At 42.2% G+C, this 16,952-nt stretch overlaps 1 protein-coding gene across 1 annotated transcript in view; it reads left to right on the top strand.

The window, feature by feature from the left end:
* LOC124799214 (laminin subunit alpha-1) overlaps positions 1–16,952 on the top strand; it is a 216,601-nt gene that overhangs the window by 54,414 nt on the left and 145,235 nt on the right. The window contains exons 13-14 of the mRNA XM_047262749.1: positions 33–144; positions 7,330–7,474. Coding sequence (XP_047118705.1) covers positions 33–144; positions 7,330–7,474 — 257 coding nt within the window. The remainder of the gene's footprint in view (positions 1–32; positions 145–7,329; positions 7,475–16,952) is intronic.

Below are 16,952 nucleotides of genomic sequence, written 5' to 3'. Positions count from 1 at the left end.
TGTTTGTGAAATTATCTTTAGTCAATTTTCAGGTAAAGAAACTTGAGAGGAATTCAAAACACGCAGTGGAAAGCGCGGTAGATGTTAGAACTGAGGCTACAGCTATCCAGAAAGAAATTTTACAGCAACGGACAGAAAGTAAAGGTTTGTAATTGAATGAACAGCTGATTATTGTACAAAGAAATTGAATGATGTAAGTAGAAAATGGACAAAAGAACAATACACGACTGAACTATATTTTCTGATGTGTCAGTAGTGCTTTAAAATGTATATATTTTTGCAACAATTGTAGTAATACTGTTGTTAATACTGGATGTCTTCTGGATGAGATGAGTATTCATTCTTAGTTTATCTCACATAATCCATCTGCCACAAATTTTGGATTAATTCAGATCCATTATTAGCTGTAACTGGACAGCTGATATTCTAGTTTCTTTAATAGGCTATGATCTCAAAAAGAAACAAGACATATCGTGCTATAATTTTCAAAACCTATGAAAATCCACTGACATCTGTGATGTTTGGATTAACAGTGAGTCTGTCATATTAACCCTTTCAGACCCTCTGGCTACAATTGTGTACATTTACAATTACTGTGTCTTAGTTGCAATAGAAATGTTTTTTCCCCAATGGAATCCTGAGGTACACGTTTGTGAATGTACGAGCTTTTCGTCATGTGCAGCTGGTTCCAACTGTTGGGTGTCACTATGAAAATATCGGCAAGTCAGTATAGCACTGCGCAGCAGGTTGTGACCACTAGAATTCATGAAAGTGGTCAGTTTGCTATATTCCACTGTATAATTGAATATTGATAATTGATATTTCTAAAAACAAAGATGATGTGACTTACCAAACGAAAGCACTGGCATGTCAATAGACACACAAACAAACACAAACGTACACACATAATACAAGCTTTCGCAACCAATGGTTGCTTCATCAGGAAAGAGGGAAGGAGAGGGGGATTGGAATGACTCCTTACCCTCTCCCTTAAAACCCAAATCCTTTCGTCTTTCCCTCTCCTTCCCTCTTTTCTGACGAAGCAACCGTTGGTTGCGAAAGCTTGTATTTTGTGTGTATGTTTGTGTTTGTTTGTGTGTCTATTGACATCCCAGCGCTTTCGTTTGGTAAGTCACATCATCTTTGTTTTTAGATATATTTTTCCCGCGTGGAATGTTTCCCTCTGAATATTGATATTATTATTTTCCATCCCCCAGAAAAAATTCAGGTCTGGAGGGGTTTAAACATAGTTCAATTATTGTCAGTTTTGGAACAGATAAATAATTAATATTACACACTACTGACCATTAAAATTGCAATGCCATGAAAGCTGCATGCAACAAACATCAAAATAGAATGGAGTATATTACACAGTTAGATATACAAATCATTAGCATTTCACTGCAGCTACACGAAGTAGGTAGGTAACACTATCTACATTCTGTATGTGAGGTAAGATTATGCAGAGGATGTGTCATTCAGAAATTGCATTTGAATGTTGTTTGTTAGTGAGAAGATTGTGTTATGCCTTGTGTAAAAAGGAGAAGTAACTAGCTGCATGTCTGAATTTGACAACAACAGGATCATGGGCTATTGAGATTATGATTCATCATTTCACAGTATTGCTGCTCATATTGGTCAGGATCCCATGACCTGTCATGGTATACCTGATGTAATAAACAAGGCGGTTGAGTTTAGGCTTGTTCCGCACACCTATATCACACATTCTCTGACAGCCAGTGAGTCTTCAGTATTGTTCTGAACAATCTGTTGTGAGTTTTGCAGCCACTGCAAGCATTAGGCTTGATCTTAGCAAATTATTTAGTGAATTTTTATTCCATTTGTAACAAGTTTTCATCACTTATGGTGGTGGTAAGTGACAAATCCTGCAGAAGAAAGCAAGAGACATAATTTGCGAGATACATGCTTTGTTCAAGCACAAAGCATGTGCATGCATGTATCGCAAATGTCACTTGGAACTGCCAACAATGCAACTTCCGTCCATGCGTTGACCTGCATGAATCGCTTTTGTTTGTGAATTGGATTATAATATGGAATTGGTGGCTACATGAGAATCATACTCAACACCAGACAGGATCTGAGTAGCTCTGCACAGTTAGTTGCCAAGAGGACAAACATTTTGTTTGCTCGGCTGTACAGTATTGTACAGCCCCACCACATACCCTGAGTCAATAAATGCACTTGTTTGCTACAAGACAAGTATTTACAAGGACAGTGTGAAGAAGTCAGGAACACTACAGACTATAAGCATGGAAACTGCTATTCTAGCTTCCTTTGATGTAGCAACAGAAAGAGATACACTAACAGTGGTGGTACCAATGACAACTCTGGACACAGGAATGGCACCACGTCTTCCTTCCAGAGTCTTTGTTCTGTGTACAAATTGATAAGCATACTGGAGCCTGCGTGTCTGCCTCAGCTACAAAGCACACCTGGTGCGGCGGGGCGGGATTGGTCGTCCGTTTTTGTTAACGCTATTGTTCAGTCCACCTACCTCGATAGGATTCTTGCCAATGTCCCCTTCATTCTGCCGTAGCAGATACGTGCAAGGCAATGTAAAGCAGTGTTGATGAAACGACCACCTAATACCTACCACACAGAGGCTGCATAACTCTAGTTGAAAGTCAGCTCCTGAAAGTTCATGATTAAAAAATCGGACATTTGGGACCTTCAGTCTACGTGCAGAAAAGCGATTAAAATTAGATTAACTCTGCTTTTTATTCATACTGAAACACATGAAATGGATATCAAGTCCGTATTTAATATGGTAACACATTATCATTCAAAGTTCACTGTCTGTCTAACAAATATTCACTCAAAAAGCAGCCAGAATTTTAGTAAGTCCGACCCAACTAATTTTCACATTCTACCAGTCACAGACCCACAACTATTTGCAAGTTAAACATTAAGGCATTTCAGTGGTCTTCTTCATAAGAGGTACTCTCCAAAATATTTGTACAGAACACAAAACATGCCACGTGGAGTTGTTACTATGTTCAAAAAGTTCACACACCCATATATCTCAAACTATTTAATTTAGAAACACCAAATATTATTTAAAAAGTTCATAACTCCAGTCACTTCAGTCACGATATGCTTGAACCGAAATTAGCTCACTATTTCCTCATCTTACAGAGTATTTTAAGGGGCGATCTAACAGCGTGTTATCCGTAGACCGGCTAGCAAGCTACTCCTCTCAGGGTACTCTCCTATATGCCCACTCCTCTTTTTGTGCAGGAACAGCTTAACTCTGATTGGCTGTTGATCTAAATGACCAATCAGAATGTTCCTTCCAGATCATTCTCGCAGCAAATCTTGCCTTAGCCAATCACTAATTTGATAGTAAATAATGTCAGCAAAACTTCAATTTCTTGTATTTTGTTTAATCAAAGTAAAAAAAGTGCAAAATTTTCTTCAAATTGCTAAATAAGCTTATTCCGCCTCTAACTATCATTCTGGCTACTTTTATACAAAAGCAAGCACACAACATACGTCTCCTGAATCGCGGATGCAACATAAGTTTCCCATGGTTCGTTTGTACAACGTTTTACATAAAATGAAATATTAAATTTTAATGTATGTCCCACAAACACTCTCTCAATCATTCTAATGCACACACACTGCAAAATATAATCAATAATTTTGACCGGTTTTTGTATTACGTAATGCACAGTGACTAAAGTTTTAAAAATAAAATTCTAATTAATTGATTTTTATGCACTGGTAACTTTGGAATGGCTTCAAATGATGATGAAAGTCACTCCGTTATTGCTCCTAACTTGTTTTTAAAAAACAAGCGTAGGTTTTAGGAGTTTATGTAATTCTCTTTATCTCCAGAACTATAATATATAAAAATCTGAAATTTTGACAGCATCATTCCATCAATAACAAAAGGCTGTGTACCATATGTGAACAAAGTCGGATAATAACTAATGTGGATTATGTAGATGCATGGAGGGTATGAATCTTCATATCGACTGAATGTTACGCTATGCAGCTCTCACAGCAGGCAGAGTCAGCTGTACTGTTAGCAAAGCGAAAGAAAAAAACATAGCCATCGTGCAGCCTCCGTGCTGCGTGCCTTACTGCAACGAATGTCATCTCGTAATAACTTGCTACGTTATACTGGTACCCACAACATATACTTTTGCCAGTTGAAATAGAGTCACTACTATGTATTTGCCACCAGCATTACACACTGCCAGTTGTTACTAGTGTAAGAAAAAGCTATGCCCGGTTGTAGGAGCACTCTTAGCCATTGACCTTAATTGTGCTTGTGACCCGTGTCCACGTGCCTTTTTGACCAAGTCGCACTCCACCATTGCCTTGTTGGGCTCGGTAATGGTATCTGTACAATGGGCACTGCATGTAAGTGAAGGCTGCTGAATGTACTTGGCCAGACCTGCCCTCTGTCATGGCCGCATTCCCTTAGACTTCCCAGGTCATAGCCCAGTATACCTAGTTTCCTCCGAATTCTTGATCATTGATCCTACAAATACATTACTTCTCATCTGGTATCACTTCTTTCACTATGCTTGATGATCAGTCATAAAGGACACTAGTGCATTGTCTCTGTCCCACATCTTACACTGCTTCAAAATGCCCATTATCCTGAGGTTGCGAGACCAGAGAAGAGAAGTTTCACACTGTTTTATGGATAACCACTGTGGTTTACTAAGGGGTGACATCGTTTCCCAAGAGGAAACTCTGATACAGAACTGTTATTCTTGGCGCAGCACTTCAAACAAGTGCCCTAGCAGTTATTTCCAAGTCTCCCTGCATACAGTGTCATTATGGCTGTATCAGAATGTGGAGATTCTGAGATGGGCCATTGTTGTTAAACTGCACAGGTCACCATCAAGCAGCATGGGGTGACATACCTGCATCTGTCATTGAAGCACAGTTTGACTCGCTGTCCGGCTAGGTTAGTGCCATGGCTGCTGCCGGAGCTGGTAGCTCAGTGTACTAAATTTTGCACTTTGTATGTGCCCAACTCAAGTATAAATTTAATAATGCATCCTTCCTACTATACTGTATACACTTAAGAAGTAAAATTTTGTTATTTGCTATCTTTCCTTGTGCTGCAATTTTAATGGCCATAAGTGTTATTTATTTTGTATTCCCAAGCAAATACCTGACTGTAAGGCTGTTAAAGCATTCTAGAGCTGTGGCAGCTAACTTGCGAGGAGCTGGTTCACCGCATGGCGGTGGAAGAAATTTGCACCCGCTGTAAGTTTTTCAAGTTCTGGAAAGATGGTGCCATACTGTTCCAGATCATCATACTGTGCTCCAGTGTCATGAATTAAATCCCAGACTTTACTTCAGGGTCTTATGCAGAGATGTTACACTACATTGTTTTGTGGGGATGTTAATATGGGCACCTTTGAGGTGGCATTCAAGCAGAATTTCTATATATTACTATTGTATTTTACCCTCTTCCCTCTTTTCTTTTCCATAATCATCCACAGAAAGACAATCTCGACATTATAGAGTGCAAGGCAGCTATCACAGTCTGCCACACAGCAAATAAACACATGTAACTTGCTACACCGAAGAAAGTCAAGAAACTCCACCACAGTACTTCAGTTTTCCATATTTGAGCTCTGACTCAGCACTAATTTTTACTACATTTTAATAACCTAGTATTATTTAATTGCAACTTTATCACTTTATCATATCTGTTGTAGAATTATTACTGAAGGTCCATATCAATTCTCCCACCTAATGACTAGTTAATTGTATCATGGTGACAACTCAGTCAAATGTAATGGGGTTGGTGGTTACTGCATTTACTGTGTGCCTGACAAATTACCTTAAATGGGCTAAAGTGCTTGAACTAACTTCCGTTGCAGGCTTGTGGAAGCAACAATAGCATGTTTTTGGGCACATCACTGTCACATACTACCCAGTTCATAGACACTTTATACTTCATACTGTATTCTATCAGTGGCATGAAATTTTTTGAATCACTGTCTTTGTGGTCTATCTAGTTTCCACTTGTTAAATTCCTTTATGGTTGGGGGGGGGGGGGGGGTACCTGAAAAGCTTCACCCCTTGCTTGAAATATTTTTTAACAAGTTAATATAATGGAAGGAAACATTCCACGTGGGAAAAATTATATATAAAAACAAAGATGAGGTGACTTACCGAACAAAAGTGCTGGCAGGTCGATAGACACACAAACATACACACAAAATTCAAGCTTTCGCAACAAACTGTTGCCTCATCAGGAAAGAGGGAAGGAGAGGGGAAGACGAAAGGAAGTGGGTTTTAAGGGAGAGGGTAAGGAGTCATTCCAATCCCGGGAGCGGAAAGACTTACCTTAGGGGGAAAAAAGGACAGGTATACACTCGCACACACGCACATATCCATCCACACATACAGACACAAGCAGACATATTTAAAGACTTTAAATATGTCTGCTTGTGTCTGTATGTGTGGATGGATATGTGCGTGTGTGCGAGTGTATACCTGTCCTTTTTTCCCCCTAAGGTAAGTCTTTCCGCTCCCGGGATTGGAATGACTCCTTACCCTCTCCCTTAAAACCCACTTCCTTTCGTCTTCCCCTCTCCTTCCCTCTTTCCTGATGAGGCAACAGTTTGTTGCGAAAGCTTGAATTTTGTGTGTATGTTTGTGTTTGTTTGTGTGTCTATCGACCTGCCAGCGCTTTTGTTCGGTAAGTCACCTCATCTTTGTTTTTAACAAGTTAATGTTGATTTTCCCACTGATTTGTAAAATTAAATGCAGTTACATAAAATGTGTGAATCATAGAAAATAAAAGTGTAACAACAAACTTTCTAAGGACAAGAATGTTGAATATTTGCAGATTTATGCCACAGATAATGTAACAACAAGACATTGTGAGGACAAGAACATTTGCAGATTTTGAAGCATAGTGGAAATTTCAAATATACAATACACAAAAATTGTTCCAACTATGGAAAAACGTGCTTTAGTATTACATTCTGTGTAAAAATCTGGCCTAAAGTAATGCAGTGTGCAAACTCTTTTGACATGATATTGCAGAGTTGCATCCAAGATGGTGGCAGGTGCCATTATATGCATTTCTCCATTGTGTATCACTTTCCATTTAACTGTTATTTACTCTGACCAGACTTTTGATTTATGCGTTATACTGGAAATACTGTACTATGCCCCAGTTCAGCCACGGGTGTAATATGAAGAGCAAGAAGCGTATTCATAAATACAGATTCATTAACATCTTTATGTGATTCAGCTATTAATTCCTTCAGTTACAGCATCCGAGTCATGATTAAACAATGTAGTTTGTCATTTATTTTCTTTCAGATATAATTAAGAAGCTGCAGAATTTTGGTAAAGATGGGACAGCAGTAAATATTGATCTAGCACTTCAAGAATCTCACATATTACTTGATAAGATAAGGAAAAATGACCTAGGAAAGAGAGGACAAAATGCACTTAATATACTTAGGTGAGTATTTGATCTGGAAGTAAGTGCTAGATTAGTAAATAGTACAGAATCTGTCAATTAAATTTCAGTATTAGAACAAGTTGTATGCACTGAGAAGTTTTTAATCAAAAATAGACATTTGTTTATATTATTTAATAGTTCAAGATGAAGGTATAAATTTGCAAGTAATAAAAATACAGGCTTTATATCCTCAGAAGGACCACAGAGACAGATGAAGGTGGAGAAGCGATGATTAATTTATGTATGGAGGTGGTGAAAGCAGAGGGAAAACAGACAATGTGTTAGCATATGGTATTATCTGCACACTTGTCCTTTGTTTTATCTACCTAGTCTTAAATCAACAACAACAAAAAATTTGCACACAAAGGGTATGCTTGATATAGCTCTTGTTGAAAGAGCCAATCAGACAATAGCAGTGTACATTGTTTGTGTGTGACAAGTTAAAATGATATGCTGTTATAGAACTCAAGCCTTATTATCTGCCTTGGGGATGTCTCATTGATTGACATATTTTTTACAGCTTCAGTGTGTTGTAGCATTTCTGCCATTACTTCCAAACACCAAAGTGCTTTTCACTCTATGATAAGTGAATACCTCCTCTCAAAGTGTGGATGTAGCAGGGAATTTGGTTCTCTCACAGCGTCTGGACAGTTACTGAAATTGATATGTTATGTTACTTTGTAGAGTATTTACTTTGCACCCATTTCTGAACTAGTTACTTCACTATACCAGAAGTATACAATGTCCAAATTTCCTTTCTCATACAGTTAATTTTAACTCTTCATTTTGGCTTCTGACTAGGAATTGTTTCTCCACTTCCTCCAGTTATTGCTTCAGGCCACTTGGTGCATCTTGTGCACTGTTTGTGCTGCCATATTTCATGTGAGCATGCTATTGACCCCTTTACACTGATTTAGTGATGTATTCTAAAACTTATGGCACCATACAGTTGGTATGAGTTCATGCCAATAGTATTTACTCTCTTTATTATATGTGATAGGTCTAAACTCTTAACTGTAAAATTTAAAAGGAATTGGCATTTTTTTTAAATTACGAGTAGACTCATTCACAATTACACTTAAGACAACAGGATACTAGCTGTGGATTGACATTCTGAAAGAAATCAGGAGAAGCAGCTAAATGCGATCTTGTATGGGATGTTCTTCCACTGCATCAAAAGGCTTGTTCACAGGGTGGTCCAGCCACAAGCATTTTTTAAAAAGTCCATTCCAGCTCAAGACCACATCTTGTAAAAACCTGACACATTTAGTGATTGTCTTTGGTCTTCAGAATTTGTTGCTATGACTGCCTTTCATAAATTTTACAAACAACTCTCCTTAGATGTCATATTACTAAATGACTTCAAAAGATTCACTAATGAATAAGAAAGCTACTTCTGCTGCACACAGGAATTTCAGTTAATTTCTCAAAACAAAGATGAGGAGACTTACCGAACGAAAGCGCTGGCAGGTCGATAGACACACAAACAAACACAAACATACACACAAAATTCAAGCTTTCGCAACAAACTGTTGCCTCATCAGGAAAGAGGGAAGGAGAGGGAAAGACGAAAGGAAGTGGGTTTTAAGGGAGAGGGTAAGGAGTCATTCCAATCCCGGGAGCGAAAAGACTTACCTTAGGGGGAAAAAAGGACAGGTATACACTCGCACACACACACACACACATCCATCCACACATATACAGACACAAGCAGACATATTTAAAGACAAAGAGTTTGGGCAGAGATGTCAGTCGAGGCAGAAGTGCAGGGGCAAAGATGTTGTTGAATGACAGGTGAGGTATGAGTGGCGGCAACTTGAAATTAGCGGAGATTGAGGCCTGGTGGATAACGGGAAGAGAGGATATATTGAAGAGCAAGTTCCCATCTCCGGAGTTTGGATAGGTTGGTGTTAGTGGGAAGTATCCAGATAACCCGGACGGTGTAACACTGTGCCAAGATGTGCTGGCCGTGCACCAAGGCATGTTTAGCCACAAGGTGATCCCAACTCCGGAAAGGCAACTCACTCACCCTTCACAACCTTTCCAGCAAACCTCAACCACCTCTCATTGCACACAAACCCAGTCTCTCCCATCTACTCAGTCTCCCACTTCCAGCTCCACTCCCTCCAAAACCTCAAAATTCCAATCAACACAATCTGGCACCACAACACCCTAATTCAGTAGTTAACCTTTACTCCAAACCTCTCTCCCAATCCGAAACCTCTGTCCTATCCAAAGGCCTCACCTTAAGCCCCACTCCCAGATTCAACTAAACAGCCCTCGTCAAAGATTTACTGTCCTACACTCGTACTCTCTGCTGGAAGTATTACTTTGCCACGAAGAAAAATGATCCTAATCCTACCCCTAATGATCCAACTCCCCAAGACACTATCCAAATTGAACCCTGCCTGGAACAGTTCCGTCCTCCGTCACAGCGGGACCCACCTCCTCTTCCTCAAAATCTCCCTCTCCAAACCTTCCAGGAATTTCTGACTTCCAGCCTTGCCTCTCAATCCTTCTTAAAAAACCTTAATCCTACTCGCAACATCACCACTGCTGAAGCCCAGGCTATCCGTGATCTGAAGGCTGACCGGTCCATCGTCATTCTTCCGGCGGACAAGGGTTCCACGACCGTGGTACTTGATCGTCGGGATTATGTGGCTGAGGGACTGCGTCAGCTTTCAGACAACACCACATACAAAGTTTGCCAAGGTAATCCCATTCCTGATGTCCAGGCAGAGCTTCAAGGAATCCTCAGAACCTGAGGCCCCCTACAAAACCTTTCACCTGACTCCATCAACCTCCTGACCCCGCACCCCTACGTTCTACCTTCTTCCTAAAATTCACAAACCCAATCATCCCGGCCGCCCCATTGTAGCTGGTTACCAAGCCCCCACTGAACGTATCTCTGCCTACGTAGATCAACACCTTCAACCCATTACGTGCAGTCTCCCATCCTTCATCAAAGACACCAACCACTTTCTCGATCGCCTGGAATGCTTACTCAATCCGTTACCCCCAGAAACCATCCTTGTAACCATTGATGCCACTTCCTTATACACAAATATCCCGCACGTCCAGGGCCTCGCTGCGATGGAGCACTTCCTTTCACGCCGATCACCTGCCATCCTACCTAAAACCTCTTTCTTCATTACCTTAGCCAGCTTCATCCTGACCCACAACTTCTTCACTTTTGAAGGCCAGATATACCAACAATTAAAGGGAACAGCCATGGGTACCAGGATGGTCCCTTCGTACGCCAACCTATTCATGGGTCGCTTAGAGGAAGCCTTCTTGGTTACCCAGGCGTGCCAACCCATAGTTTGGTACAGATTTATTGATGACATCTTCATGATCTGGACTCACAGTGAAGAACAACTCCAGAATTTCCTCTCCAACCTCAACTCCTTTGGTTCCATCAGATTCACCTGGTCCTACTCCAAATCCCATGCCACTTTCCTTGATGTTGACCTCCACCTGTCCAATGGCCAGCTTCACACGTCTGTCCACATCAAACCGACCAACAAGCAACAGTACCTCCATTACGACACCTGCCACCCATTCCACATCAAACGGTCCCTTCCCTACAGCCTAGGTCTTCGTGGCAAACGAATCTGCTCCAGTCCGGAATCCCTGAAGCATTACACCAACAACCTGAAAACAGCTTTCGCATCCCGCAACTACCCTCCCGACCTGGTACAGAAGCAAATAACCAGAGCCACTTCCTCATCCTCTCAAACCCAGAACCTCCCACAGAAGAACCATAAAACTGCCCCACTTGTGACAGGATACTTTCCGGGACTGGATCAGACTCTGAATGTGGCTCTCCAGCAGGGATACGACTTTCTCAAATCCTGCCCTGAAATGAGACCCATCCTTCATGAAATCCTCCCCACTCCACCAAGAGTGTCTTTCCGCCGTCCACCTAACCTTCGTAACCTCTTAGTTCATCCCTATGAAATCCCCAAACCACCTTCCCTACCCTCTGGCTCCTACCCTTGTAACCGCCCCCGGTGTAAAACCTGTCCCATGCACCCTCCCACCACCACCTACTCCAGTCCTGTAACCCGGAAGGTGTACATGATCAAAGGCAGAGCCACGTGTGAAAGCACCCACGTGATCTACCAACTGACCTGCCTACACTGTGATGCATTCTATGTGGGAATGACCAGCAACAAACTGTCTATTCGCATGAATGGACACAGGCAGACAGTGTTTGTTGGTAATGAGGATCACCCTGTGGCTAAACATGCCTTGGTGCACGGCCAGCACATCTTGGCACAGTGTTACACCATCCGGGTTATCTGGATACTTCCCACTAACACCAACCTATCCTAACTCCGGAGATGGGAACTTGCTCTTCAATATATCCTCTCTTCCTGTTATCCGCCAGGCCTCAATCTCCGCTAATTTCAAGTTGCCGCCACTCATACCTCACCTGTCATTCAACAACATCTTTGCCCCTGCACTTCTGCCTCGACTGACATCTCTGCCCAAACTCTTTGTCTTTAAATATGTCTGCTTGTGTCTGTATATGTGCGGATGGATATGTGTGTGTGTGCGAGTGTATACCCGTCCTTTTTTCCCCCTAAGGTAAGTCTTTCCGCTCCCAGGATTGGAATGACTCCTTACCCTCTCCCTTAAAACCCGCATCCTTTCGTCTTTCCCTCTCCTTCCTTCTTTCCTGATGAGGCAACAGTTTGTTGCGAAAGCTTGAATTTTGTGTGTATGTTTGTGTGTCTGCGGACCTGCCAGCACTTTCATTTGGTAAGTCACATCATCTTTGTTTTTAGATATATTTTTCCTACGTGGAATGTTTCCCTGTATTATAACCATACCATTAATTTGAACCCAACATTTATGTTTGTTATTGTCACTGTTGCATTTCGAAATCTTTCCTGTCGTCTTATTTTCTCTTTCTGTTTTTACCAGTAGTCTCACTTTGTATTCACCTTCCCCTTTTTACCGTAATACAATTTTATCTCGCCTATATATACTCAATAATACGTAACCCACTTCCAAACCATAACCAAAAAAATCCACCGTTTCTAGTTCAATAACAGCTGCTTTCACGTATTAAACAACCATTTCGGCTAGTTCTGATAACTTTCACTTTATTTCCACTTCCGTTTTTCGCACATCATTGATCATTTTTAGCCGCTCCCCACAGGTTTTATCGTCATTATTTCTTCGTCAGACAATTGTTAGCCCCATTTTCGTAATCTTTCACCATAACACCACTCCTTTTAATACATTTACACGTTTTTCCGAAATTTTACCGAATTTCTCCGTCCTTTAACGTGTTTCAGCGGCAACACAACCACCTAACCTTCATGCACATCGCTGTCTACCAACCCAAGTTCACCACAGGATCAACTTGGCCAACACTTTTTCGCTTTTTTTCATACCAGATCTCCAGTTACTTTCTAGTTCACCCTTCTCTCTCCCCATATATTTTTATCTTTCATTTTCATTTCAACCTCATGTTACACTTTCCACCTTCTAATACCATGTCACCCTCACAACACCCCCACAACGACCCCATTAAGTTTTATTTACATTCCCTCCGCAAACATGCCTTCACCGTAGCCAGATTACGCTCCCATATTTTATTTTCTCAGTCTTGTCTGACATTTGGCATAACCCCCAAAGGCCTCACACTAAAAGTTCCCATCTCTGGCTGCAACCCTTCTTTCCATCAGTCCCTATACCAGTTCCAAACTGAACAATCCATTGCCCTCACCCACCTAATCCTTCACCTACACATCAACTCAGCCAATGAACACACCCGTCAACTCCTATCCTTAATAAAAGTCCTCAATCTTTCCTCTCCCACATCCACACCGGCTATTCAGAGCATCCTCCTACAGGCCAACCACAAATTAGAACAGCATGCCACCCTTCACCTCAAAAAACTATTCAATCTCCTGGTTTCCCACCTCCGGAAAGGCAACTCACTCTCCCTTCACAACCTTTCCAGCAAACCTCAACCACCTCTCATTGCACACAAACCCAGTCTCTCCCATCTACTCAGTCTCCCACTTCCAGCTCCACTCCCTCCAAAACCTCAAAATTCCAATCAACACAATCTGGCACCACAACACCCTAATTCAGTAGTTAACCTTTGCTCCAAACCTCTCTCCCAATCCGAAACCTCTGTCCTATCCAAAGGACTCACCTTCAGCCCCACTCCCAGATTCAACCAAACAGCCCTCGTCAGAGATTTACTGTCCTACACTCGTACTCTCTGCTGGAGTATCACTTTGCCACGAAGAAAAATGATCCTAATCCTACCCCTAATGATCCAACTCCGCAAGACACTATCCAAATTGAACCCTGCCTCGAACAGTTCCGTCCTCAAAATCACCCTCTCCAAACCTTCCAGGAATTTCTGACTTCCAGCCTTGCCTCTCATTCCTTCTTAAAAAACCTTAATCCTACTCCCAACATCATCACTGCTGAAGCCCAGGCTATCCGTGATCTGAAGGCTGACCGGTCCATCGTCATTCTTCCGGCGGACAAGGGTTCCACGACCGTGGTACTTGATCGTCGGGAGTATGTGGCTGAGGGACTGCGTCAGCTTTCAGACAACACCACATACAAAGTTTGCCAAGGTAATCCCATTCCTGATGTCCAGGCGGAGCTTCAAGGAATCCTCAGAACCTTAGGCCCCCTACAAAACCTTTCACCTGACTCCATCAACCTCCTGACCCAACCGACACCTCGCACCCCCACCTTCTTCCTTCTTCCTAAAATTCACAAACCCAATCATCCCGGCTGCCCCATTGTAGCTGGCTACCAAGCCCCCACTGAACGTATCTCTGCCTACATAGATCAACACCTTCAACCCATTACATGCAGTCTCCCATCCTTCATCAAAGACACCAACCACTTTCTCGAACGCCTGGAATCCCTACCCAGTCTGTTACCCCCGGAAACCATCCTTGTAACCATTGATGCCACTTCCTTATACACAAATATTCCGCACGTCCAGGGCCTCGCTGCGATGGAGCACTTCCTTTCACGCCGATCACCTGCCACCCTACCTAAAACCTCTTTCCTCATTACCTTAGCCAGCTTTATTCTGACCCACAACTTCTTCACTTTTGAAGGCCAGACATACCAACAATTAAAGGGAACAGCCATGGGTACCAGGATGGTCCCTTCGTACGCCAACCTATTCATGGGTCGCTTAGAGGAAGCCTTCTTGGTTACCCAGGCCTGCCAACCCATAGTTTGGTACAGATTTATTGATGACATCTTCATGATCTGGACTCACAGTGAAGAAGAACTCCAGAATTTCCTCTCCAACCTCAACTCCTTTGGTTCCATCAGATTCACCTGGTCCTACTCCAAATCCCATACTACTTTCCTTGACGTTGACCTCAACCTGTCCAATGGCGAGCTTCACACATCCGTCCACATCAAACCCACCAACAAGCAACAGTACCTCCATTATGACAGCTGCCACCCATTCCACATCAAACGGTCCCTTCCCTACAGCCTAGGTCTTCGTGGCAAATGAATCTGCTCCAGTCCGGAATCCCTAAACCATTACACCAACAACCTGAAAACAGCTTTCGCATCCCGCAACTACCCTCCCGACCTGGTACAGAATCAAATAACCAGAGCCACTTCCTCGTCCCCTAAAACCCAGAACCTCCCACAGAAGAACCACAAAAGTGCCCCACTTGTGACAGGATACTTTCCGGGACTGGATCAGACTCTGAATGTGGCTCTCCAGCAGGGATACGACTTCCTCAAATCCTGCCCTGAAATGAGATCCATCCTTCCACCAAGAGTGTCTTTCCGCCGTCCACCAAACTTTCGTAACCTCTTAGTTCATCCCTATGAAATCCCCAAACCACCTTCCTTACCCTCTGGCTCCTACCCTTGTAACCGCCCCCGGTGTAAAACCTGTCCCATGCACCCTCCCACCACCACCTACTCCAGTCCTGTAACCCGGAAGGTGTACATGATCAAAGGCAGAGCCACGTGTGAAAGCACCCACGTGATCTACTAACTGACCTGCCTACACTGTGACGCATTCTATGTGGGAATGACCAGCAACAAACTGTCCATTCGCATGAATGGACACAGGCAGACTGTTTGTTGGTAATGAGGATCACTCTGTGGCCAAACATGCCTTGGTGCACGGACAGCACATCTTGGCACAGTGTACACCGTCCAGGTTATCTGGATACTTCCCACTAACACCAACCTGTCAGAACTCCGGAGATGGGAACTTGCCCTTCAGTATATCCTCTCTTCTCGTTATCCGCCAGCTCTCAACCTCAGCTAATTTCAAGTTGCCGCCGCTCATACCTCACCTGTCTTTCAACCACATCTTTGCCTCTGTACTTCCGCCTCGACTGACATCTCTGCCCGAACTCTTTGCCTTTACAACTGTCTGCTTGTGTCTGTGTATGTGCGGATGGATATGTGTGTGTGCTAGTGTATACCTGTCCTTTTTCCCCCTAAGGTAAGTCTTTCCGCTCCCGGGATGGGAATGACTCCTTACCCTCTCCCTTAAAACCCACATCATTTCGTCTTTCCCTCTCCTTCCCTCTTTCCTGACGAAGCAACCATTAGTTGCGAAAGCTAGAAATTTGTGTGTATGTATGTGTTTGTTTGTGTTTCTATCAACCTGCCAGCGCTTTCATATGGTAAGTCACATCATCTTTGTTTTTAAATATATTTTTCCCGCGTGGAATGTTTCCCTCTGTTATATTCATATCATTAATTTGAACCCAACAATCACATTTGTTATTGTCACTGTTGCCTTTTCAAAATCTTTTCTGTCGTCTCATTTTCTCTTTCTGTTTTTGCCAGTGGGTTCACTTTGTATTCACCTTCTCCTTTTTACCGTAATCTACTATACAATTTTATCCCGCCTATATATACTCAATAATACGTAACCCACTTCCAAACCATAACCAAAAAAATATATATATAATTTTTTTTTCCGCTTTCAACACTACCGCCGCTATAAAATCCACTGTTTCTAGTTCACAAACAGTTCCTTTCACCTATTAAACAACCATTTCGGCTAGTTCTAATAACTTTTGCTTTATTTCCATTTCCGTTTTTTTACACATCATTGATCATTTTTAGCCGCATCCCACAGGTTTTAACGTCATTATTTCTTTGTCAGACAATTGTTAGCCTCATTCTCATAATCTGCCACCACAAAACCACTCCTTTTAATACATTTACATGTGATTTTTTCGAAATTTTCCCGAATTTCTCCACCCTTTAACGTGTTTTGGCGGCAACACAACCACCTAACCTTTATGCACATCGTTGTCTACCAACCCAAGTTCACCACAGGATCAACACAGCCCAGCTTTAACCAACACTTTTTCGCCCACACCAGATCTCCAGTTGCTTTCTAGTTCACCTTTATCTCTCCCCATATATACACTCCTGGAAATTGAAATAAGAACACCGTTAATTCATTGTCCCAGGAAGGGGAAAC

The sequence above is a fragment of the Schistocerca piceifrons genome, chromosome 5 (genome assembly GCF_021461385.2).
Source record: "Schistocerca piceifrons isolate TAMUIC-IGC-003096 chromosome 5, iqSchPice1.1, whole genome shotgun sequence".
Lineage (NCBI taxonomy): Eukaryota > Metazoa > Arthropoda > Insecta > Orthoptera > Acrididae > Schistocerca > Schistocerca piceifrons.
Note: the sequence above shows the minus strand (reverse complement) of the source record. Positions and strands in the feature narration are given on the sequence as shown.